The 23389-nt window shown below is 42.6% G+C and overlaps 1 protein-coding gene across 4 annotated transcripts in view; it reads left to right on the top strand.

The window, feature by feature from the left end:
• Positions 1–23389, top strand: part of MMS19 (MMS19 homolog, cytosolic iron-sulfur assembly component) — a 35744-nt gene that overhangs the window by 3727 nt on the left and 8628 nt on the right. For 2 of the 4 annotated variants that reach the window (XM_070780595.1, XM_070780594.1), the window contains exons 2-13: positions 10070–10118; positions 12441–12541; positions 13315–13400; positions 13787–13861; positions 14275–14344; positions 14726–14854; positions 14941–15002; positions 21121–21207; positions 21612–21686; positions 22097–22174; positions 22833–22971; positions 23215–23369. In XM_070780595.1, the coding sequence (XP_070636696.1) occupies positions 10070–10118; positions 12441–12541; positions 13315–13400; positions 13787–13861; positions 14275–14344; positions 14726–14854; positions 14941–15002; positions 21121–21207; positions 21612–21686; positions 22097–22174; positions 22833–22971; positions 23215–23369 (1106 nt within the window). Of the gene's footprint in view, positions 1–10069; positions 10119–12440; positions 12542–13314; positions 13401–13786; positions 13862–14274; positions 14345–14725; positions 14855–14940; positions 15003–21120; positions 21208–21611; positions 21687–22096; positions 22175–22832; positions 22972–23214; positions 23370–23389 lie in introns of those variants that run through there. The other 2 variants (XM_070780596.1, XM_070780597.1) reach the window with 2 other exon arrangements.

Raw genomic sequence — 23389 nt, 5'->3', positions numbered from 1 at the left:
AAAGGGAATTTTGAGAACTTGATTGGAACTGAGTACCGACTGGGATTTCTCTCTCCTGTTCCTTCCATCCTCCCTCATGCCCCCTCGGCTGCTACTCAAGAGGCTGCGACTCCATCAGACAGAAGTGTGATTGTGCATTCTATGTCAGTGCTCATGTAAATACTCCTTTGACGACTCCTCAGCGCCCCACATGAACTGGTGCCCCGTTAAGGGAAGAGTAGGTAGTTAGCAGGTGCTAGTAGGTTCATTTTTAGAGAACAAATCTTGAATACATTGGAAAATCTTAGATCTACCTAAATAGGGAGAGAAACTTACATATATTTTTCCTTATGCCTGTGAGACTGCCGTTAGGAAAATTAACTTATTGGCTTCTTTCATTCCTGGAGTTCAAGTGCATAATTAACTTCCAGATATTCAGGTGTTTTTCATTTGGAAGAACTAATCACTTAAAGTTAGTGATGGGGGGTTCCATCCCTGGTCTTGGAAGACCCCACATGCCATGGAGCAACTAAGCCCATGCACCACAGCTATTGAGCCTGTCCTCCAGAGCCCAGGGGCCACAACTACTGAATCCTGCGTGCTCTAGACCCTGTGTTCCACAACAAGGGCATTAGTCGCTGTTGTATCCAGCTCTTTGCAACCCTGTGGACTGTAGCCTGCCAGGCTCTTCTGTCCATGGGATTCTCTAGGTGAGAATACTGCAGTGGGTTGCCATTTGCTTCTTCAGGGGATCTTCCCGACCCAGGTATGAACCTGGGTCTCCTGCTTACCGTCTGAGCCACCAGGGAAACCCACAACAGGAGAGGCCCCCGAAATGAGAAGCTCGTGCAGTGCAACAGGAGAGCAGCCGCCCGCCGTCTGCAACTAGAGAAAAGCCCATGCAGCAGTGAAGACACAGCACAGCCAAGTAAATAGAAGTACATTTTAAAAAATGTTTAAAAATAAATAAAGTTAGTGGTAGGTGGTCCCACATGGGCTTTCCTGGTGGCTCAGATGGCAGAGAATCTGCCAGCAATGCAAAAGATCTGGGTTTGATCTCTGGGTTGGGAAGATCCCCTGGAGAAGGGAATGGCTCCTACTCCAGTATACACTTAAGAAGTTTACTCCTTTCCTATGTTACCCCAGTCTGTGTGTATCACTATAGTAATGCTGAACTAGTTGTTTTTTAATTGTTTTAAATGTCTTTCTGCCCCCTAAAACTGGGTTCCTTAAAAGCTCCCTATCTATATTTCTTTCTCCAATGCTAACATGTTAATTAATTTACAATAATGAGTTCAATAAATATTGAATGAATAAATGAAAACAAACAAATGATAATCTGTTAAAGAATAGTTAAAGGAACATGAAAAAGGGAGTAATTTTGTTTTGGAAATCAAGGAAGCCTTCACAGGAAGAGTTGCAATTTGAGCTGAATCTTGAAGAGTTGAAGTTCCTCAGACTGACAAGGGCAAGAAAGAGGCATTCCAAACCAAGGGAGCATGTCTCCAGGCTTGAGGATATGGAAGAGCTTCTCATGTTGAGAACTCTTGTGACTGAATGATAGGAGCTATGATGAAAGATGAGGCTGGAGGAGAGTGAGGGCTAAATCATGAATGACATCAAGCCAAGGAGTCAGGTCTCAGGCAGTGAGGAGCAAATGGAGATTGCTGAGCAGATAATTAATTGTGCATTTTAGATTATTAGGAATGAATCAGAAGGCTTTTTAAAAAGTGAGATAGTGAGATAAAATTCACTGTAAAAAGTGAGATAAAAATGAGATAAGAGATAAAATTCACAGTAACCATTTTAAGAAAGAAGTGGCTTAGTATATCCACAATGTTCCACAACTATCACCACTCCATAAAAATTCCAGAACATTTTCATTCCACTAAAAGTGGAAGGCTATTTTGACAGCTGTCCCTGATAGTCTGGTCATAGGGATGAAAAGGAAAAAAAGATGAAACTTTGAAAGACATTTCTAACATAGGCTCAACAAAACTAGACTAAAATGTTAGTTTTAGTCAGCTTTTTGAAAACATCCTCAAAATACTGATTCTAGTTTTTTGCCACCTTACTTGCATTTTTCTTACTGTTATTTACTGTTGCAACAGCTTTACTGTCTCTTCATTTTTTTTCCTTATTTTTTTTTTCCTTTGGGCTGTACCACATGGCATGTGGGATCTTAGGTTCTCAGACCCGGGATCTAACCCGTACTCCCTGTCATGGAGACTCGGAGTCTTAACCACTGGACCGCCAGGGAAGTCCCCATTTTTTTTCCTAATTTTGTATGACTTTTGTACTTCTCTTTTATGTTGGTGCTGCATTGATTCAACATGAAATCTTTGTGAAAGGATGAAGACTGAAGGCTGTGCTAGGAGAATTTGCCCATATACTGGGATTCAAGAGATCACATGCAAATGGATGTTTCTTTGTAATTATTGATATAAAGCAGCCAGTTTTGTAATAATGTATACTGAATGCTGAAGAAGTCTTTTTCATTTATAAAATTCGAGGCAGGCTATAGGAGTGAGATTGACTATAGGGAGCATGAGGGGAACTTTGGTGATGGTAACATTCTGTGTCTTAGTTTGGGTGTTGGTTACCCTAGGTATACTTTTGTTAAAACTAATCAAATTATACATTTCACTGTATATAAAGTTTACCTCAATATTTTTTTAATGAAAAAATTAGAGGTGACTGAATGGGGCCTAGTAGTCAAGTCTTTGTCCTATAGCATTTGAGGTATTTCCAAAGAGAGACTCTGGCCGAGCATCCACAGCATCTGATGGTATTGCTGAAAGAGAGTGCTTCAGTTCCGTGATATTCTTTGCTAGGAACAGCTGTCAGTCCCCTGTGGCTTCCGGTATGCTAACACCATTGTGGCTGCTACTGAAATTTGTTTTTAGATGGGTTTTTCAGCAGAGTTTCCTGGGTTCTGTCCAGGAGATTGCAGAGAAGTACCCTTTTCCACCCTCCCAAGTGGTACAGTAATTTGTAATCCGGGGATGGGTCTGTCTCTTAAGTATTGCCATTACAGGATGGGTGTAGAACCTAATTCTCAGTGCCTTAGTTTGCCCTGTTAGTCTGGCTGCTGCCCCTTCCCCCACCCCACTGCTTGCAGATTTGTTCCCTTGGCTCTTTCTCAGGAGCAGGGGCAGCAGCTGGGCCTTCCACATCCTGGCACGAGTAAGGCTAAGAGTGCCTGATGTCTAAATTGGTGCCAGTCACGAGCTGTGAATCCCAGCTAGAGCACTCCCTTCCTCAGTCAGATTGGGCTTCTTACTCTAGTACCAGATTACGCCTCTGCCCAGCTCAGCTCACAGCTATTGTTCAGAGACCACAGACTTAAGGGGAACCGGAGTTTCATTTTCTCAAGCCTCTTCTTCACTTAGCCAAAGTCTGGCCTTGGCGAGAGCTGACTAATTAGGTCTTGTATTTAAAGGTAGGTGGGTTGAGGACCCAGAATAGACTGTGGAAGTAATTCCCTGATTGCCACACCTTATTGAGCTAAAACTCCTCGACGTTAATCAAACACTTAGAAGATTGCTAACCTTTCACTCTTAGTTGCTCCTTTGAAAATTTCTCCTATGATAATTCTGTTAGATCTAAGTGAATTACCATTGTGCTGTTAAAATTGCATTTTCAAAAATATACTCACATGGTACAACATTCAAAAGGTGCAAAAAGACCCACAGTGAGAAGTCTTCCTTTCATCCCAGGATGCCATGCAGATTGTGGCAGATGAATTAACTATATTACTCAGTTCAGTTCAGTTGCTCAGTCATGTCTGACTCTGTGACCCTATGGACTGCAGCACGCCAGGCTTCCCTGCCCATCACCAACTCCCAGAGTTTACTCAAACTCATGTCCATTGAGTCTGTGATGCCATCCAACCGTCTCATCTTCTGTCGTCCCCTTCTCCTCCCACCTTCAATCTTTCCTAGCATCAGGATTTTTTCAAATAAGTCAGTTCTTTGCATCAGGTGGCCAAAGTATTGGAGTTTCAGCTTCAACATGAATCCTTCCAATGAACACCCAGGACTGATCTCCTTTAGGATGGACTGGTTGGATCTCCTTACAGCCCAAGGGACTCTCAAGAGTCTTCTCCAGCACCACAGTTCAAAAGCATCAATTTTTCGGTGCTCAGCTTTCTTTACAGTCCAGCTCTCACATCCATACATGACGACTGGAAAAACCCCAGCTTCGATTAGACGGACCTCTGTTGGCAAAGTAATATCTCTGCTTTTTAATATGCTGTCTAGGTTGGTCATAGTTTTTCTTCCAAGGAGCAAGTGTCTTTTAATTTCATGGCTGCAGTCACCATCTGCAGTGATTTTGGAGCCCCAAAGAATAAAGTCAGCCACTGTTTCCACTGTTTCCCCATCTATTTGCCATGAAGTGATAGGACCAGATGCCATGATCTTAATTTTCTGAATGTTGAGCTTTAAGCCAAGTTTTTCATTCTCCTCTTTCACTTTCATGAAGAGGCTCTTTAGTTCTTCATCTCTTTCTGCCATAAGAGTGGTGTCATCTGCATATCTGAGGTTGTTGGTATTTCTCCCCACAATCTTGATTCCAGCTTGTGCTTCATCCAGTCCAGCATTTCTCATGATGTACTCCACATGTAAGTTAAACAAGCAGGGTGACTATACAGCCTTGACGTACTCCTTTCCCAATTTGGAACTAGTCTGTATTATTATATTACTCGTGTATGATATATCCTCACTAAAGGGAGCCTTTTGATGAAAGTGAAAGAGGAGAGTGAAAAAGTTGGCTTAAAGCTCAACATTCAGAAAACTAAGATCATGGTATCCAGTCCCATCTCTTCATGGCAAATAGATGGGGAAACAGTGGCTGACTTTATATTTTTGGGCTCCAAAATCACTGCAGATGGTGATTGCAGCCATGAAATTAAAAGACGCTTACTCCTTGGAAGGAAAGTTATGACCAACCTAGACAGCATATTAAAAAGCAGAGGTATTACTTTGTCAACAAAGGTCCATCTAGTCAAGACTATGTAGTAGTCAACTGTGGTGTTGGAGAAGACTCTTGAGAGTCCCTTGGACTGTAAGGAGATCCAACCAGGCCATCCTAAAGGAGATCAGTCCCGGGTGTTCATTGGAAGGACTGATGTTGAAGCTGAAACTCCAGTACTTTGGCCACCTGATGCGAAGAGCTGACTCATCTGAAAAGACCCTGATGCTGGGAAAGATTGCAGGTGGGAGGAGAAGGGGACGACAGAGGATGAGATGGTTGGACGGCATCACCGACTCAATGGACATGGGTTTGGATAGACTCCGGGAGTTGGTGATGGACAGGGAGGCCTGACGTGCTGCAGTTTATGGGGTGGCAAAGAGTCAGACACAACTGAGCGACTGGACTGAACTGAACTGAACTGAAAGGGGGCATGGAGGGCAAGCCGATTAAGTGTTTGAAAAACAATATTTTGTCTGGAAACTGTTTAAGGCTGAAGGCAAAACTGCCCATAAATGCTGTGCTCTACTTATGAATTTGTTTCTCACAGAGGTTGACAATTCCAAAAGTAATTTATAGCTACACTAGGGTTGAAAAGAATAAAAAATGGTAGATAATGGGAACCAAGTTCCTCACTGTCCAAGAAACAAATTATAAATAAGCAAGGGGGAAGGCTAGAATGGACCCTGTGGTGCTATATTAGAGTGGAGAGTCTAGTATAATCTTATATTTAGTTTGATATGTATGGATAGGTACAGAAGTAATGATAATACGTGTATACACGTAAGTTAGAATACGTACATGTATTTCCCAGCCCTCTCTGCCGAGGAGGGCCTAGAAGCAGTGATAGCCCAATAGCAATGAGTGGGGCTACTTCCAAATGTTGGTTTTTAATACCATTCTCCAATAAAAGGAACCAGGACTTCTTGGGGCAAAGGCTGATTCAAGGGTTGGGGCAGGGAAATTGCAACATGAACCTTTAGTATTTTGTAGTGCCAAAAGGTAAGAAAGCACTTTAAAAAAATAAAAGGATAGGGTATGTCAAAGGGACGCTGGTGCCAACAAGTGTAAAGAAACTCCTGATGGCTAAAGATAGAAAATTGAGCAACAAAATAGCCTAGTATTGGATTATAACCCAAGGCATAAAATATGCATGAGCCTATGCTGATATAAATAACTAAATAAATGAAGGGAAGAGATGAATCTTCCTTAGAATAACTCCAATTAACATAGATAAATAGTCCTCCTTCTAAGAAACGGAGCTGAATCTCCCCTTTGTCCTAACTCACTAAGTGTGGACTCTGGACTTAGTGACTCCCTTCCAAAGGAAAGAATCCGGGAAAAGGAAAAATAATAACTGTATGCGTGGTGCAGAGACCTGCTGGCACTACCTTAACCAAGTGGTCAGAGTTACAAGCACCAGTGGTAAGTTGTGTTGATATATTGTACCTGTGATAGGATGCGACGAGAAAGGTACTTTACCTCTATGCTATTATTCTTACCCCAAATCCATAACCACAGGACAGACATGAGAAAAACATTAAAAAAAAAATCATCAAAAGACATTTTATGAGAATATTGATACTTTTTTAAAATACCAAAGTCATGAAAAACAAGGAAGATTGAGGGATTCATTATGGCTAGTTGCAGTGTGATATCCGTAATTGGGTCCTGAAACAGAAAAATTACATTAGTGGAAAAATGGGTAAAATCTGATAAAGTCTAGAGTTTAGTTAAAAGTAATATACAAATGCTCATCTGTCTTAGTTTTGACAAATGTACTATGTAAGATGTTAGCATTCAGGGAAACTGGGCAAGGAGATATATAGGAACTCTGTACTACCTTTACAACCTTTTTTCTTTAAACCTAAAAGATTATTCCAAAGTAAAACCTTTTTTTAAGTCTACCTCTCAACCCCATTGGATTGCAAGCAAATCAAATCAGTCAGTCCTAAAGGAAATCAACCTTGAATATTCATTGTAAGGACTGATGCTGAAGCTGAAACCCCAGTACTTTGGCCACCTGATGCAAAGAGCTTATTCACTGGCAAAGACCCTAATGCTGGGAAAGATTGAAGGCAAAAGGAAAAGGGGGTGGCAGAGGATGAGATGGTTAGATAGTATCACCGACTCAATGGACATGAATTTGAGCAACTCTGGGAGATTGTGAAGGACAGGGAATCCTGGTGTGCTGTAGACTATGGGCTCATAAAGAGTTGCACAGGACTTAGTGACTGAACACACACACACTCATTCCCCTAGCTATCAGTCTCCTTCCCTGGAGACAATCAGTATTACTAACTCCTTTTATCTTCTAGAGATATAAATAAATACAAATAGAAATAATTCCCCCTCCCTTTAAAAACAATGCTATGCACATACTATATATTAATACTATTTATGTACACTCTCTGCATCTGGTCCCATCACTTCATGGGAAATAGATGGGGAAACAGTGGAAACAGTGTCAGACTTTATTTTGGGGGGCTCCAGAATCACTGCAGATGGTGATTGCAGCCATGAAATTAAAAGACGCTTACTCCTTGGAAGAAAAGTTATGACCAACCTAGATAGCATATTGAAAAGTAGAGACATTACGTTGCCAACAAAGGTCCGTCTAGTCAAGGCTATGGTTTTTCCAGTGGTCACTTATGGATGTGAGAGTTGGACTGTGAAGAAAGCTGAGCACCGAAGAATTTATGCTTTTGAACTGTGGTGTTGGAGAAGACTCTTGAGAGTCCCTTGGACTGCAAGGAGATCCAACCAGTCCATTCTAAAGGAGATCAGCCCTGGGTGTTGTTTGGAAGGAATGATGCTAAAGCTGAAACTCCAGTACTTTGGCCACCTCATGCGAAGAGTTGACTAATTGGAAAAGACTCTGATGCTGGGAGGGATTGGGGGCAGGAGGAAAAGAGGACGACAGAGGATGAGATGGCTGGATGGCATCACCGACTTGATGGACAGGAGTTTTAGTGAACTCCGGGAGATGGTGATGGACAGGGAGGCCTGGCGTGCTGCGATTCATGGGGTCGCAAAGAGTCGGACACGACTGAGCGACTGAACTGACTGAACTGACACTCTATGTTCTGCTTTTAAATCTTGTTCCATTATTAGTGTAAATATATAGGTTCCTCAGCCTTTTTTCAGTTTCTTTTCCTAAGTTAGCTACAGAGAATTCCATTGTATGGGTGTACTATAACTAATTTAACTGATTTCTTATCATTGATGGCCATTTGTTATTTACAGTCATTTGCTATTATAAACTACTCTGAAGTGAGAAAATTTGTACATGCATTATTTTGCACTTTTTAAAGTACATAGGGTAAATTTTGAGAAGATTCCCTGGGTTAAAGCATATGTATTGGTACACCTGTAACTTAAAAGATACTCTCAAATTGCTCTTCCTGGGGACTTCTCTGGTGGTCCAGTGGTTAAGACTCTGTGCTTCCAAAGCAGGGGGCATGGGTTCAAACCTTGGTCAGGGCATTAAGATCCCTCATGCCAAGTGGATGGGCCAAGGAAGAAAAAATGCCCTCTATAAAAAGGCTGAACCAACTTATATGGCACCTGCAGTGTTTGAGTGCCGTATTTCTGCCTGCCATCACTGAACATAGGAGTTATACAAAATGTTTGATCTTTGCCAGTTTGTTTGCATTCCTGTTGTTAATATAGTTCAGCATCTTCTGGTCTTGCCCATTTTTTAAGTTGGTTGTTGGTCTTTTTCTCATTGATTTGTAGAAGCTCTTTTTATATTGGTAAAATAGCCTTTTGTTACAAGAATTGCATATATATTTTCCTAGTTTATCTTACGATTTTTTTTCTTGCCTTGCAGAAAATCCAGGTTTTTTTTTTAATGTAGCTAATTTTAACTAATCTTTTCTTTTATGGTTAAAGTATAACTTTATATTATACTTAGAAATGGTCTCCTGTTTTTTTTCTTTAATCCATTTGAAATTTACTTTGGTGAAAAATTCAGAGCCATTGGTTTTTTTGTTTTTGTTTTTTCCCCAAATAACCAATCATTGCAACAGCATTTATTGAATAGTCTGTTTTTCTTTAATTGAAATAATGCTTTTTAAAATCATATTCTCATGTATTTGTGTCTCTTTCTGGATTTTCTGTTCCATTTTTATACCATTGATTTCTTTGACTGTGAACTCATACTATACTGTTATTTTTTGTTTATACTTTTATTATGGAGAATATAAAGTATATTCAGAAGTATACAATATTTTAATTATTGTAAAATTTATTTATAAAAATCTTTTACTATCTGGAAGAACTGCCTTTCCACCCTCATTCCTCTTTTTCAGAATTTGCCTGATTATGTATTATTTTTTGCACATCAACTTTCTCACTTATGCTTTAAAGTTTTCACCATTCAGATATTCACATTTTTCTGTTACGTTTATATTGAGGTATTTTTCTCTCTCTTTAAAATTTTATTTGTTGCTATTATTACTTTTTTCCTTTATATAATTTTACAAGCTAGTGTACATATATATGTGAGAGTTCTTAATTTCATATTAATTTTGTACCTAGCCATCCTAATCGGAGAAGGCATTGGCACCCCACTCCAGTACTCTTGCCTGGAAAATCCCATGGATGAAGGAGCCTGGTAGGCTGCAGTCCATGGGGTCGCTAAGAGTTGGACACGACTGAGTGACTTCACTTTCATGCACTGGAGAAGGAAATGGCAACCCACTCCAGTGTTCTTGCCTGGAGAATCCCAGGGACGGCGGAGCCTGGTAGGCTGCCGTCTATGGGGTCGCACAGAAGCGGACACAACTGAAGTGACTTAGCAGCAGCAGCCATCCTAATGAGTTATTTTGTTTCCAATATTTTTTCATGTATTTCTCTTGAATTTTCCTAGGTAAACAATCAGGTTACCTTCAAATGATATATTTGCTTTCTTTTCAGTTTTTATACTTGGAGCTGCATATCTGAAGTATTATGAAATGCCTCTAGTGTGGAGGGACTCTTGGCAAGCACAGTGGACCCCCAGGTGTAAACCCAGGATAGGCAGAAACATTGGCAATATAGACATTAAACCCTAGGATGGACTTTTTTGTTGTTATTGTTGTTGTTTCATGTTTCTTTTTTTGCTTTCCTCTAGATGTGAAATCTGGAAGCTATACAGTGTTACAAGTGGTGGAAGCCCTTGGGTAAGCGATCTGATCTGCTCTAGAACAACTCTCATCAGCCCTGGCAGTACACTCTGAAAACAGTTATTCTGTCCTCAATTTCTTCCACTGCAGCCCAGTTCCCCCTCCCCCTTCCATATTAGTACCTCAGGCTAAGCCTATGTTTCTCTTGAAAAAAGTTTCATGCCAACTGATTGAGACCCTTGATGAGGTGTTGAGAACACAGCCTGTGGGCCACAGTAGCTCTTGAGTCAGCCTTTAGAGCCTCTAAAGTCAGTCTTTAGGTGAGGGTGGGTGGTGCTTCTCTAGCCCCGCCCTCGCCTGTGACATCCTAGTCAGCCTGCATCTGACTCAGACCCTGTGGGCCCCGCCTGGGAGGCTGACCTGGCACAGGATTCCCCACTGTAGGGAAAGGCTTGGGACAACAGCTGGAAGACCACTGTTCAAACCAGATACTCCAAGCTCCAGAGGAGGCATGTGCTTATAGTATAAAGCCTGCTCTTCTCATATTTTGTTCTTGGAAGACCATTTAAATTGGAAAGTCTTAGTAGCAAAGGTTGTTAAGTGTCATAGCTAGCGAGTCTTCTGAAACAGAGAGAAATAGAAAACTGGGGAGAAGATGGGAGGGTAGGTCACTATTATGCATTTCTCCCATATGTTGTTGTGGCCTTGGTTCATTTTTTTAAAGTAACAGCTTTATTGAGATATAATTTACCTATCATAAATTCACCATTTTAAAGTGTGTATTAAAAAAATTAATAATAAAGTGTGTATTCACAGATTTGTGCAACCGTTAGTAACCACAGTCAATTTTAGGACATTTTCATCACCCCAAAAAGAAACCCCACGCCTATTAACAGTCACTCCCCACTCCTTTCTCTTCCTTGCACCTGGTAACCACTAATCTACTTTGTTTCTGTGGATTTACCTATGCTGAAAATTTCAGATAAATGGAATCATACAATAATATATAATCTTTATGATTGTCTTCTTTTATTTGGAATAATGTTTTCAAGATGCATTCCTGTTGTAGCCTGTATCAGTGCTTCATTGCTTGCTGAATAATATTCTATTACATGGATATACCACAGTTTGTTTACCCATTCCTCAGTTGAGGGATATCTGAGTTGTTGTCACATTTTGACTATTCCGAATAATGCTTCTGTGAGCATCTGTGTGCCTTGGTCCATTTTTAAAGGCACAGTTTTCTGCTTCTGAGTGGGGCCCTTTCTGTAAGTTCCTATCCCAGGTATCCTGTCAAGACTGATCTTTTTTGCCCCAGTTCCTCTAGCTATAGGTACTCTTGAGACTTCCCGGTGGCTCAGTGGTAGAGAATCCACCTGCAGTGCAGGAGATGAGGGTTCGATCCGTGGGTTGGGAAGATCCCCTGGAGGAGGGAATGAGGAAATGGCAACAGTAGTCTTGCCTGTGAAATTCCATGGACGGAGGAGCCTAGGGGCTACAGTCCGTGGGGTAGCAAAGAGTTGGACACTACCGGACGACTGAGCTCAGCGTAGGTACTCTTATCCTTGTTTCCTTAAGGTACCCTGGCCAGCTCTCCTTCAGAAGTCTTCTGCTTCCTTCTTTGCTTAGATTCCTTGTGGTATGTTTAAATGTAATCTCTGTGATTTGTTTTGAAGATAAATCACCTTGTTGCTTCAGCCTGGGTCCTCCCATATCAATAATCCTAAATAGTTAAAGTTTTTATTCTGACCATCTTACTTAGTACATTTCCAGTTGTAAAGACTATAATGGTTGCTTTAATAGTGATATATTTATTCTTCTCCTGTTTAGGTGAAAGTGAAAGTGAAGTTGCTCAGTCGTGTACGACTCTTTGCGACCCCATGGACTCCTCTCTTCCAGGCTCCTCTGTCCGTGGGATTTTCCAGGCAGTAGTACTGGAGTGGATTGCCATTTCCTTCTCCAGGGGATCTTCCCAAACCAGGGATTGAACCCTGGTCTCCCGCATTGTAGATAGACACTTTACCGTCTGAGTCACCAGGGAAGTTTTGGTAGAAGCTGCCAATTATCTCTTGAGCCCTGTGGGTAACTGCTAAGCTCTCTTTCAGAGAAATGTCACAATTATATCACTGAGGAGAGAGTAAGCCCCACAGCCAGTCAGTGCCTGGAGACAGACACTTCTGTTGGTGTCACATATGCCCCTGATGACACCTCCAGGCCAATCTGGGGATTGGCCTTACTGTTGTTTGTAATGCCAAGCGCCTCCAGAGTACCTTCCTGGGCCAGCTTCCATGCCCGGGGGTGAGTGTGACTAATTGCAAAATATTTACTTCCGAAGTTTGAACTGGGTAATATCAGGCTTTCTATCTTACTTTCCCCCAGGTCTTCTCTAGAGAATCCAGAACCCCGAACTCGGGCCCGTGGGATCCAGCTTTTGTCACAGGTGCTCCTCCAGTGTCACTCCCTGCTGCTGGAGAAGGAAGGTACTGGTAGGCGTGCTGAGCCAAAGCCTTCCGTGTCTATCAGGCCAGCTTACCGGGCGGGAGGGAGGGAGGGACGTACGGTATCTTCGAACTCCTAACACAGGGTCGTCACACATCACTAGTATACGTGGCAAAGAAGATAAGAATTGAGACACAAGACACATAGATTTCAAATGTAGCCTTGGACAGTTTTTTTTCCCCAGTATGTCTTCTGTCTGTAAAATGGACAAAGTAGTGTTTTGGAGTAGAAAAGTAGTGAAATATCAAAATGCTTTGAAGTCCTGAGGGAAAAAACCCACAACTTATTTATCTTCCATCGCAGGGGTAGGCAAACTGCAGCCTCTTCTTATAAATAAAACTGTATTAGCATATAGCCATGTCCATTTATGTACCTGCCGTTTATGCGGCTTTTATGTTACAGTGGCCCAGCTGAGTAGCTGTGACATACTGTGTCCTAGACACCTGAAATATTTACCATATGGCCCTGTGAGAAAATGTGCCAACCCAAGTTCTGTAGAAAGGCAGGTCTCGGGTTGAGAATGGGTTTGATTGTGACCTCTGTGCGAAGGGATAACCCAAGATGCTCACCTGTTTTCTTGACAGATAAGGAAGGAACCCCCCAGATGGGAGGGCTTGGGACATACCTAGGTGAAGGAGACAATTTGTAGTGAAGCCCAAGCAGGAACAGCCCTTAGAAACTTTGGGAAGAAGCAATGCCAGCGGGCCCTTCTCCAGCCTGTGGAAACTAATGACTGAATTTCTGGTCTGTTCAGTGGTCCACCTGATCCTGTTCTATGAGAACCGGCTGAAGGACCATCATCTTGTGATCCCGTCTGTTCTGCAGGGTTTAAGGGCACTTGTGAGTTCTCCTTTTCTGTATTACATACCATGTTTACAGGAATCTATTTCCAGTGAATTCTCTCCTTCCCCTTAGTGGGTGAGACTTAAGATACTTCAAAGCAGATGCCTAGATATGGGGCTAAACTAGTCTCAGCCAGCTCCACTTCTGTTTTTAGTCTGGAGAGTAAAAGTGTCCTTTGGGGACTGGAATTCAGAGTCAACCTGGAAGGAGCTGCAGAGACCTAATCAGCTTGAGAAAAGGGACCATGTTTTTCACCATCAGCATTTCTTCCCCAGCCTGGATGTTGTAATTCCCACTGTAGTTAGATAGGCCAGTTTTAGGCTTGAAGGCTACACTAAAATTTCCAGAATTCCCTCTGTGTTCACACTTCTCTTCTCCCCCAGAGCCTGTGTGTGACCCTGCCCCCAGGGCTGGCAGTCTCTGTGCTTAAAGCCATCTTTCAGGAGGTCCACGTACAGGTGAGTGATAATGGTCACTTCGGTATTTTCTATCTTCCAGCCCTTGACATAACTAGAATTACATGGCAAAAAATAAATTGCCTTCTAAGAGTTCTGAACTCTTACAGGCCTTTGGCCATATGTGCCTGCTGTCCCTTGCTACTGTATAAGGAGAGGGAGGCATGCAAGTACATCTGACCTGTGTCCTCTCACACCTAAAGAAAGTGAGGCACATAGCAGGCAGGTTTGGGTTATTGGTTCCACTGCTAGACTGCTGGACCATAGCCATACCTTTTCTCTGCATTTCCCTGAGGTTCATCTTATTCTGGTATAAAGAGAATTACCCAGTTAGAGACGATGAAGCAGGAAGTACTTTTGCCAGCTGAGGTTTTCTCTGGGCATTTCCTTCACTTTCTTCTGTCTCTCCTACTAAGTCCCTGCCCCAGGTGGACCGGCACACAGTCTACAGTATCATCACCAACTTCATGCGAGCCCGGGAGGAAGGTGAGAGGCAGGGCTTTCGGAAACCTGAAAAGTGAACACAACTTTTCTTCCCCCTTTACCAGGACTGATTTTATCCCAGGGTAATATGAAAGAGTCAGTACTCTGAGAGGAAGATGAAGGGAAACTGGGAGTCACTCACTCCCCAGTAAAGTAAAGGAAGGGTGGAGCTTGAGCTGAGGTGTTAAATTCCTACCTCCATAACCATTATATATTGTTGCACATCTTCTCTTCACTGAGGACTCTCTTGGAATAGGAAAACAGAAATGGTCGGCTCTGGGAGGCGTGAAGAGGGAGGCAGTGAGAGAGGGAAAACGCAGGCCAGAAGAAAGCCCCGCTTTCTTATCTTGTGGGACAGTAGTGACCTTGTTCTCTCCTCCCCAGAGCTGAAGGGCCTAGGAGCTGATTTCACCTTTGGCTTCATCCAGGTGATGGATGGGGAAAAGGATCCCCGTAATCTTCTGGTGGCCTTCCACATTGTCTATGACCTCATCTCTAGAGACTACAGCCTGGGTACGTCCTTGTAGCTTTGGATTAGCTGGTTGGGGCTTGTCAGATGAAAGGCTTGTAAGTCCTCCTTCTTTCTCTGTTGCCTTTAGGACCTTTTGTGGAGGAGTTGTTTGAAGTGACATCTTGTTACTTCCCTATTGATTTTACTCCTGTAAGTAGTACCTTTCATTCATTCATTCAAATACTGAGTGTCTGTTGTGTGCCAGGCCCAGTTCTAGGCACTGAGGGTACAGCAGTGAACAAAAAGAAACGACCCCTGCCCTCAAGAACTTAGCATGTCAGTAAACCGGGAAGTGGAAAAACATACTTCCTAAAAATGTACTTAGTGCTTAGAACTACAGGATTGTAGAACATGATTCATGTCCTTGAAAGTTGAAACATTTAAGTAACAGTAAGAGATTATGGACCGAAACAAGTGGTGGTACAGTTGTTCAAAGACAGAGTTGAGTGTGAGCTAGAGTAGGCAGGAACTGACTCACAGATAAAATAGGATTTCATTTGGTTTCTGAAGGATATGTAGCATATGATCCTGGATTCTCAGGGCACATCTCAGGCAATAGAAACGAAGACACAGTTGAGCATAGCATGTACAGGAGGTGTTTTCTCGATGCCCTCAGACCTTCTCCCACTCTGCATCTTGATTCACCTTCTCTTTTCGAATACTCAGGGTCTCAGCACTTTATGGGTATGCATGGTATGTAGATGAAAGCATTAGTAATTTGGAAGAAATGAAAGGAATTATACCACACACATCAAATTTACATCAGAGCTCAGTTGGTAAAGAATCTACCTGCAATGCAGGAGACCCCAGTTCGATTCCTGGGTTGGGAAGATTCCACTGTGGCTCAGCTGGTAAAGAATCCACCTGCAATTCGGGAGACCTGGGTTCGATCCCTGGGTTGGGAAGATCCCCTGGAGAAGGGAAAGGCTACCCATTCCTGTATTCTGGCCTAGAGAATTCCATGGACTATATAGTACATGGGGTCTCCAAGAGTTGGACATGACTGAGTGACTTTCACTATTGACTTTCCCTGCCTTTAAGATAAAAAGCCATTTTTGCCATAGGGAATTTCTTAGCAGCTTATTTTAGCTGACATCATGTTGCTGGGACCACCTCTCTCCTAATATTCTTTTCATTGCTTTTGTAATCAGTATCACTATTTCTGCTCAGAAGTATTTAAGCCTTTGAACTCTTGAAAGCTCTTGGTTAGGCTGCCAGATTTTTCTGTTTTTACTTTCTTTATTTTGTGTTTGTTTTGAAAAGATAATATATTCACAGGATTCAAAATACAAAAGGTACAAATAGGTGAAAAATCTATATACCATCAAGTTTATTTCTCCACTGTCAACCAGTTTTATCAGTTACGTCTGTATCTTACAGAGCTTTTTCATCCATGTATTAAAAAATGCTCTTCCCTTTTCCCATAAAAATGGTAGTGGATTTACACATTTTTCCTATCGTTTGGCGTTTTCACTTAGCAGTATATCTTGGAGAGGGTTCCATAGCAGTATATAAATTAGCTCTTTATTCTTTATGACTGTGATTTTCTTTTGCATGGAAATACCTAATTAATTTTACTTGTCCTCCATGGGACTAAGGTTTTTGCTAATCTTTTCTGTTACAAGCAATGCTGCCACCTAACATACCCTGCCTGTACATGTATCATTTCACACATACGTGGGTTTATGGATGTAACAGTAGGATAAATTCCTAAAATTTAGGAATATGTGCACTTAAAATTTTAGGGTGGGCAAGAATTTTTTTTTTTTTTGAAAGATAGTACAGTGAACACCATGCAACATTTAGAGAATTAAGCCTCTTTACTGCCACCAACCATTTTCCTTTCAGAGATAATCATTGCTCCCAACTGCTTATATATTTTCTCGGAGATGTTCTAGGCAAAACAAGTTTATAGATAATAATTGGAAAATTTATTTGAGCAGAGTTGTGTGTTTTTTTCCCACAGTGCGGTCTATGGGAAGCAGAAAGCTCTTGTCAGTTAAAATAGGGACACCTGGCTTTCAGTGTTAAATTTGTGTTAAAAATATTCTTTACGGTCTTATCGATCTGTATAGGCCACTTGCCGTCATCATCATGGATCACAGCAGTAGAAGTTAGGGCGAGCTAACTGCTATTTTAGACTCTGTGGGCCTTATGTTCCCCATTGAAACTCTTCACCTGTGCTGTTCCAGCACAGAAATGGCCCTCGCCACTGGAATGTGATACAGGGTCTGTATTGCAATAAATACATTTATGGACTTGGGAATTCACATTTCATATAATTTTCATGTGCCACAAGATATTATTTGACTTGTTTTTCAACCATTTAAAAATGTAAAAACCAGTCTTAACTTAGCCATACAGTCTTAGCTGGTTGCTTCCTATTCTCAATGCAGAGTCAATACTGAATCTTTCTTTCCCATCATCTAAGGATCCCTTTATCTTTTCTCTTGGATCAAATCTCCATTTTTTGTATTTATGTATTCCTCATTTTATGGTTTATTCCTTCATTTTGGTGATGCTCGTCCCTTATGAGCTTCCCATGGGTGTAAAAAGAGTATAAAATGTTTTCCTTTTCGTAAATCTAGAATCTCTTCATTCTTTGCTCACACTTATTGATAATATGGGTATAAAATTGAAGACATTGCTATATTTACTTCTAATTTTCAGTTGCTGTGAAGAAGTCTGAATTATTTCTGCTTTGCAAGACTTTTATGTTCACTTTTTTTCCCTCTTTTCGGGAAGCTTTTAAGCGTTGATTATTTCCCCCCAAAATATTGAAAATTCACAGTGATGTACCTTAGTACAGGTCTGTTTTCATGCATTGTATTGGGTACTCGGTAGGTCCTGTCAGTCTGGAAGGTCATGTCCTTCCGGCCTGGGAAATTTTCTTGGCATTCTTTCATTGATGATTTTTTCCCTCTGTTAGTTCTCTGCTCCTTCCTTTGGGAACTCCTGTCAGTCTTTTACCTTTTCTTTCATATTTCCTTCCTTTACCTTTTTGTTATTTTATAAGAAAATTTTATTTTTATCTTTTCTATCAGTCAGAGTCCAGGCATGAAAAACAGAAACCACTTTGGTATTTAAAACAAATAATTTAATGCTGGAAATTGTTTGTACAAGTTATGGGAGAGCTGAGAAGCCAAACAAGGGATAGTGAGGCAACCTGTCAATAGCAGGAAACCATTACCACCCTGAGGCTGGAGGGACAAAGGGAAAAGTTGATGTTACTGGACCTCAGGGGCTGAAAGTATGACAAAACAGAGGCCTTCAGTGGGACCTGGAGCCAAGGAGGAGATGCTGCCAGTGGTGAACGTGCCCACTAAATAGAGATGGGAAGAAATGTCCTGGGTTTTCCTTTCCTTCTGACCTGCATTCATCTACAACTGCTTCCCATTGACTGAACCTCGGCCACTGTGGGAACCTGGAGAATGCAGCCTACAGCCTGAGGAAGGGATCCGAGGGCAGAAAGGCCCAGGACCAGCGCGTCTCCCAGCGGTTGATTTTTTCATTTCTGCACTCATGCTTTGAATTTCCCAGGGCCTTTTATTGTCATTTTTGATGATTTTTTGAATGTTTTTTTTTTTTAAATAGCATTCTATTCTTATTTAACCCATGAATGAATTACCTTCTTACCATTCTTGAAAACTCTCCCCACACGTGTGGTCTTTGTTTCGTCCAAGTTTTTTTTCAATTTATGTTGTTCTCTATTTCCAGGTTAGAGGCTTTCTTCAGATATCTAGTAATCCTTGGGAGTTTGCACATGTTTCAAAGTGAGGATTATAAAGCTGAGTGGGAGCTCTGAGCACATAGAATGGGCTGATTGAGGATGAACTTCCCTGTAGAGTGGCTTACATGAATAATTTGGGAACCCCCAGGTTGCAGGATCTTTATTCCCGGTCTAGGACTCTGGCAGTGAAAGCACTGAGTCCTAACCACTGGACATCCAGGGAATTCCCACTTAGACCTCTTTTGATTCAGCACCCTGGCCCTCAACTGCATTTTTGTCTCAGCTCTGTCTCACCCTCTCCAAGAATTAAACCCCCAGATTCTGCTGCAGCTAAGAAGGACTTGAGAAGCAATCTGGGAGGTCAGACTGCTTCTCTAACCCCACTCCCAGTTCCAAAGGCACCTGGTACTGCTGGTTGCAAAGCTTTGTGAGGAGACTGTGTGGTGTATATGGAGAGTTACTAAGCTTTCCCCAAGCCTACTGAGGATTCTGTTGTTTTGGCTCTAAGTCATTTTCTTCTTACCCATCTGCTTTTACAATTTTGTTCCTAATATCTCTTGTCCTCTTCACCCTTTAGCTTTATATCTTAAAAAAAAGAAAGAAAAGAAAATCCCCTTACTGCATTTTTGGTGGGGTTTCAAAGAAAAAAAGGAAAATCTGATCTATGTTTTCAGTCTGCCTTCTTGACATACACATGGCTAATAGGCACATGAAAAGATCCTTAACTTTGCTAATTATTCAAGAAATGCAAATTACAACTACAAAGAGGTATCACCTCACACCAGTCAGAATGAAGTGAAGTGAAGTGGAAGTCTCTCAGTCGTGTCCGACTCTTTGCAACCCCATGGACTATACAGTCCATGGAATTCTCCAGACCAGAATACTGGAGTGGGTAGCCTTTCCCTTCTCCAGGGGATCTTCCCAACCCAGGGATCAAACCCAGGTCTCCCACATTGCAGGCAGATTCTTTACCATCTGAACCACCAGGGAAGCCCCTAGTCAGAATGGCCATCATCAAGAAGTCTACAAATAATAAATGCTGGAGAGGGTGTGGAGAAAATGGAACACTCCTTCACTGTTGGTAGGGATGTAAATTGGGCAGCTGCTATGGAAAACAGAATGGAATTACCTTATGATCCAGCAGTCCCACTCCTCTGGTATATATCTGGAAATGATGAAAACTCTAATTTGAAAAGATACATGCAACAAAGTAGAGGACCTAGAGATTTTCATACTAAGTAAGACACAGACAATTATATGTTACCATTTATATGTGGACTCTAAAAAGTAATACAGATTAATTCATTTACAAAGCAGAAAGGGACTCACAGACATAGGAAACAAACTTTACGGTTACCAAAGGGTTTTAAAAGAGATTGGGGAGGAATAAATCAGGAATACAGGATTAACAGGATATATAGGAGTACAGTCCATCCTAAAGGAAATCAGTCCTAAATATTCATTGGAAGGACTGATGCTGAAGCTGAAACTACTTTGGCCACCTGATGCGAAGAACTGAGTCACTGAAAAAGATCCTGATGCTGGGAAAGATTGAAGGCAGGAGGAGAAGGGGATGACAGAAGATGAGATGGTTGGATGGCATCACCGACTCTATGGACATGAGTTTGAGTAAACTCTGGGAGTTGGCAATGGACAGGGAAGCCTGGCATGCTGCAGTCCACGGGGTCGCAAAGAGTTGGACACGACTTAGCGACTGAAATGAACTGAACAGGATTAACAAATACATATCACTATATATAAAACAGATAAACAACAAAGGTTTACTGTATAAAACAGGGAACTATAATACCTTATAATAACCTATAATGGAAAAGAATCTAAAAGATACATATAAATGTATATAACTGAACCACTTTGCTGTACACCTGAAACTAACACAGTATTATAAGTCAACTGTATACTTCAATTAAAAAAAATCTGCCTCTTTATACAGAAATCATCAATGCTTTTATATTGCCAGAATTACAGCTTTTTATAAGGGTGGAAAAATAGAATTGTCCATCAAAGGGAGATTATCCAAATAAATTGTCGCTCAACCACACAATGAAATAGTATCAGCCACTAAAACAAATGCTATGAAAGAATAATAACATGAAAAAAATGTACCTAATGTATGAAGTGAAAAAATAGACGGCAAACCATATGTTCAAAAGATTCATGGTTTCTAAAGCTATATATATTTTAAAGGGAAACAGTGTCTACCAATCACATAGTCATAATACCCTATATACAGAGAAGAAAGTTGCACCAAAAAGTTAAGGGTGTTTATCTCTGAGTGGTGAGATGATAGATCAGATGGAAACTGCGTGATCAGATAGAAAATAAAGGCCCGACAGACAGAAATTTCCCAAGGAACAACACGAAAGAGCAAGCTGTCTTCCTTCTGGGGCCTTGTACCACTTTTCTGGCAATTTGGCTGTAAATCTCACCCTGTTCTGCAGGGTTGGTAGGTTCAGTCCTGTGTCCAGGCATGGTCTAAAAAGAGATACAAGGCCACGCCTCTTCTCCCTTTTGCAGCCACCTAATGATCCCCATGGCATCCAGAGAGAAGATCTCATCCTGAGTCTTCGAGCTGTGCTGGCTTCCACACCACGCTTTGCTGAGGTGGGTCTGGCCAGAGTTAGGGCATGTAGCTTCAGCCCTCAGAAGGGTCAGAAGAAAGAACAGTTAAAGGCATGGAGGAAAAGAAAGATCCAGTTTGCATTCTAGGGTATGGCATCCTGCAAGTGTCTTCAGACCTTTGAAGTAGAAAACTTTACCATCTCTTCATTTAAGATAGTAATCCAGTCCCTATGTGGTGCTATCTTTTGAGATTCTTTAGCTTTGCCAGCTAGCCCACTTTTCAGGTCACTTTTCAGGAGTCCGGCCATGGCTTGGGAGGGAGATTGGTTTACAGTCACAACTCCTGACTCAGTGCAACTCGGTGACGTAGTGCCTACCCCGGGGGCTGGTGGCAGCAAGGACATGGTGGGCTGGCCTCGTGCTCAGTTCTTCCTTCTCTCCCACAGTTCCTGCTGCCCCTGCTGATTGAGAAAGTGGACTCCGAGATTCTGAGTGCCAAGCTGGATTCTCTGCAGACTCTGGTGAGCGATTTCTCTCTTTTGAGGACCCAGCTGTCTTTAGACAATTTAGCAGTGCTACAGGATTATGGACTGATTCTTAGAGAGTCGGGGAGCTGTTCCCTGGGCCTCAGGAGAGGGATACCCAAGGTCTTGGCCTGTAGGTTGACGTACGGCCCGCAGCTGCGTTTTGTCCTGTTCTGTAGTAACAGAGTGGCAGCTGAGGAAAGGCTGACCGGGGCTCCCTCTTCAGGCTTGTTTCCATCAGTTGGGACGAGGTCCTGTTTTTCAGTGGTCTGGGTAGGATGGCTGTGAACCCCTGCTGGTCTTACTGCTGAGAGCCGCCTCTTTCAGGTGCAATTATGCTGAGGGGGCTGCACGTCCCAGGAAGTCTGAGAGTGTAGACGGCCGTTAACCTCTGCTCTCCCTGGCAGAATGCTTGCTGTGCCGTATACGGGCAGAAAGAACTAAAGGACTTCCTCCCCAGCCTCTGGGCTTCTATCCGCAGAGAGGTGAGTGTCACTTAGATAAACTGACTACTCTTAACTCCTAGTTGTCAGGTCAGGCATGAGGGGAGCTAACCTACCCTATCCTTTTCCCTCTGTTGCTGTGCCTGGTTATTCAGCAGGAGAGCCAAGGGGCATACTTTGGTTGAATGATATGGATAGGGCCAGCTGCTTACTGATGATGTGATCAGTCTCCCATTGCCCGCTTCCTGTCCTTCCATGGTAAAGGGCATAGGTCACTCCGAGTAGAGGGGGAGAGGAAGAGACTTGGGGAAAGGGATCCCAACAACCACCGCTCAAGGTTGGTATTCAGTTTCTCAAAAAAGTATGTGGGGACGTCCCTGGCGATCCAGTGATTAGGACTCCATGCTTTCAGTGCAGGGGGCGTGGGTTCATTCCCTCAGCGGGGAACTAAGATCCCACATGCTGTGCAGCACAATCAGAATTGAAAAGGAAAGAAAAGATGTGTATCAATATCCTAGTGGGACTAAGGACTTAGTGAGAATACATCAATTGAGATGAAACTCACGTGAGGAGTTAATTTCCACTGTTGTGCCCTAAAGGTTCTCACCGCCCTCTCCCAAGAAAGGAAATAGGCAGCAGGTGGGTAGGGTCTCACCTGGTGCAGGCTCACCTCAGTAGCCATGGGATCCCTCCCTGACAGGTGTTCCAGACGGCAAGTGAGCGGGTAGAGGCCGAGGGCCTGGCGGCCCTCAACTCCCTGACTGCGTGTTTGTCTCGCTCTGTGCTGAGGGCCGATGCTGAGGACCTCCTTGACTCCTTCCTTAGCAACATTCTACAGGGTAATGGGGCATGGCAGCTAGAAAGGGGAATGCACACAACAGAGGGAAATTCCTTAAGGCCAGTGACCTTTCAAGATCAGCCCCCAAGATCAGTGATTTGCGTATTGGAGCCCTGCTTTGAATTGAAAGATATTTATGTAATAACTGCTAGTCCTGGGGCTCAGCCTCCAGCTTCTGTGACCTGCAGGGGAACCGGGCAACATTCAGCCTACTCCCCGGGTCTGTGATGTGCTGCCTCTCTAGACTGCAGGCACCATCTGTGTGAACCGGACATGAAATTGGTGTGGCCTAGCGCCAAACTGCTGCAGGCGGCTGCAGGCGCGTCTGCCCGGGCCTGCGACCACGTCACCAGCAACGTGCTGCCTCTGCTGCTGGAACAGTTCCACAAGCACAGTCAGGTAAGGAAGCAGAATCTTTC

Source organism: Bos indicus, chromosome 26, assembly GCF_029378745.1.
Source record: "Bos indicus isolate NIAB-ARS_2022 breed Sahiwal x Tharparkar chromosome 26, NIAB-ARS_B.indTharparkar_mat_pri_1.0, whole genome shotgun sequence".
In the NCBI taxonomy this organism is placed as follows: domain Eukaryota; kingdom Metazoa; phylum Chordata; class Mammalia; order Artiodactyla; family Bovidae; genus Bos; species Bos indicus.
Note: the sequence above shows the minus strand (reverse complement) of the source record. Positions and strands in the feature narration are given on the sequence as shown.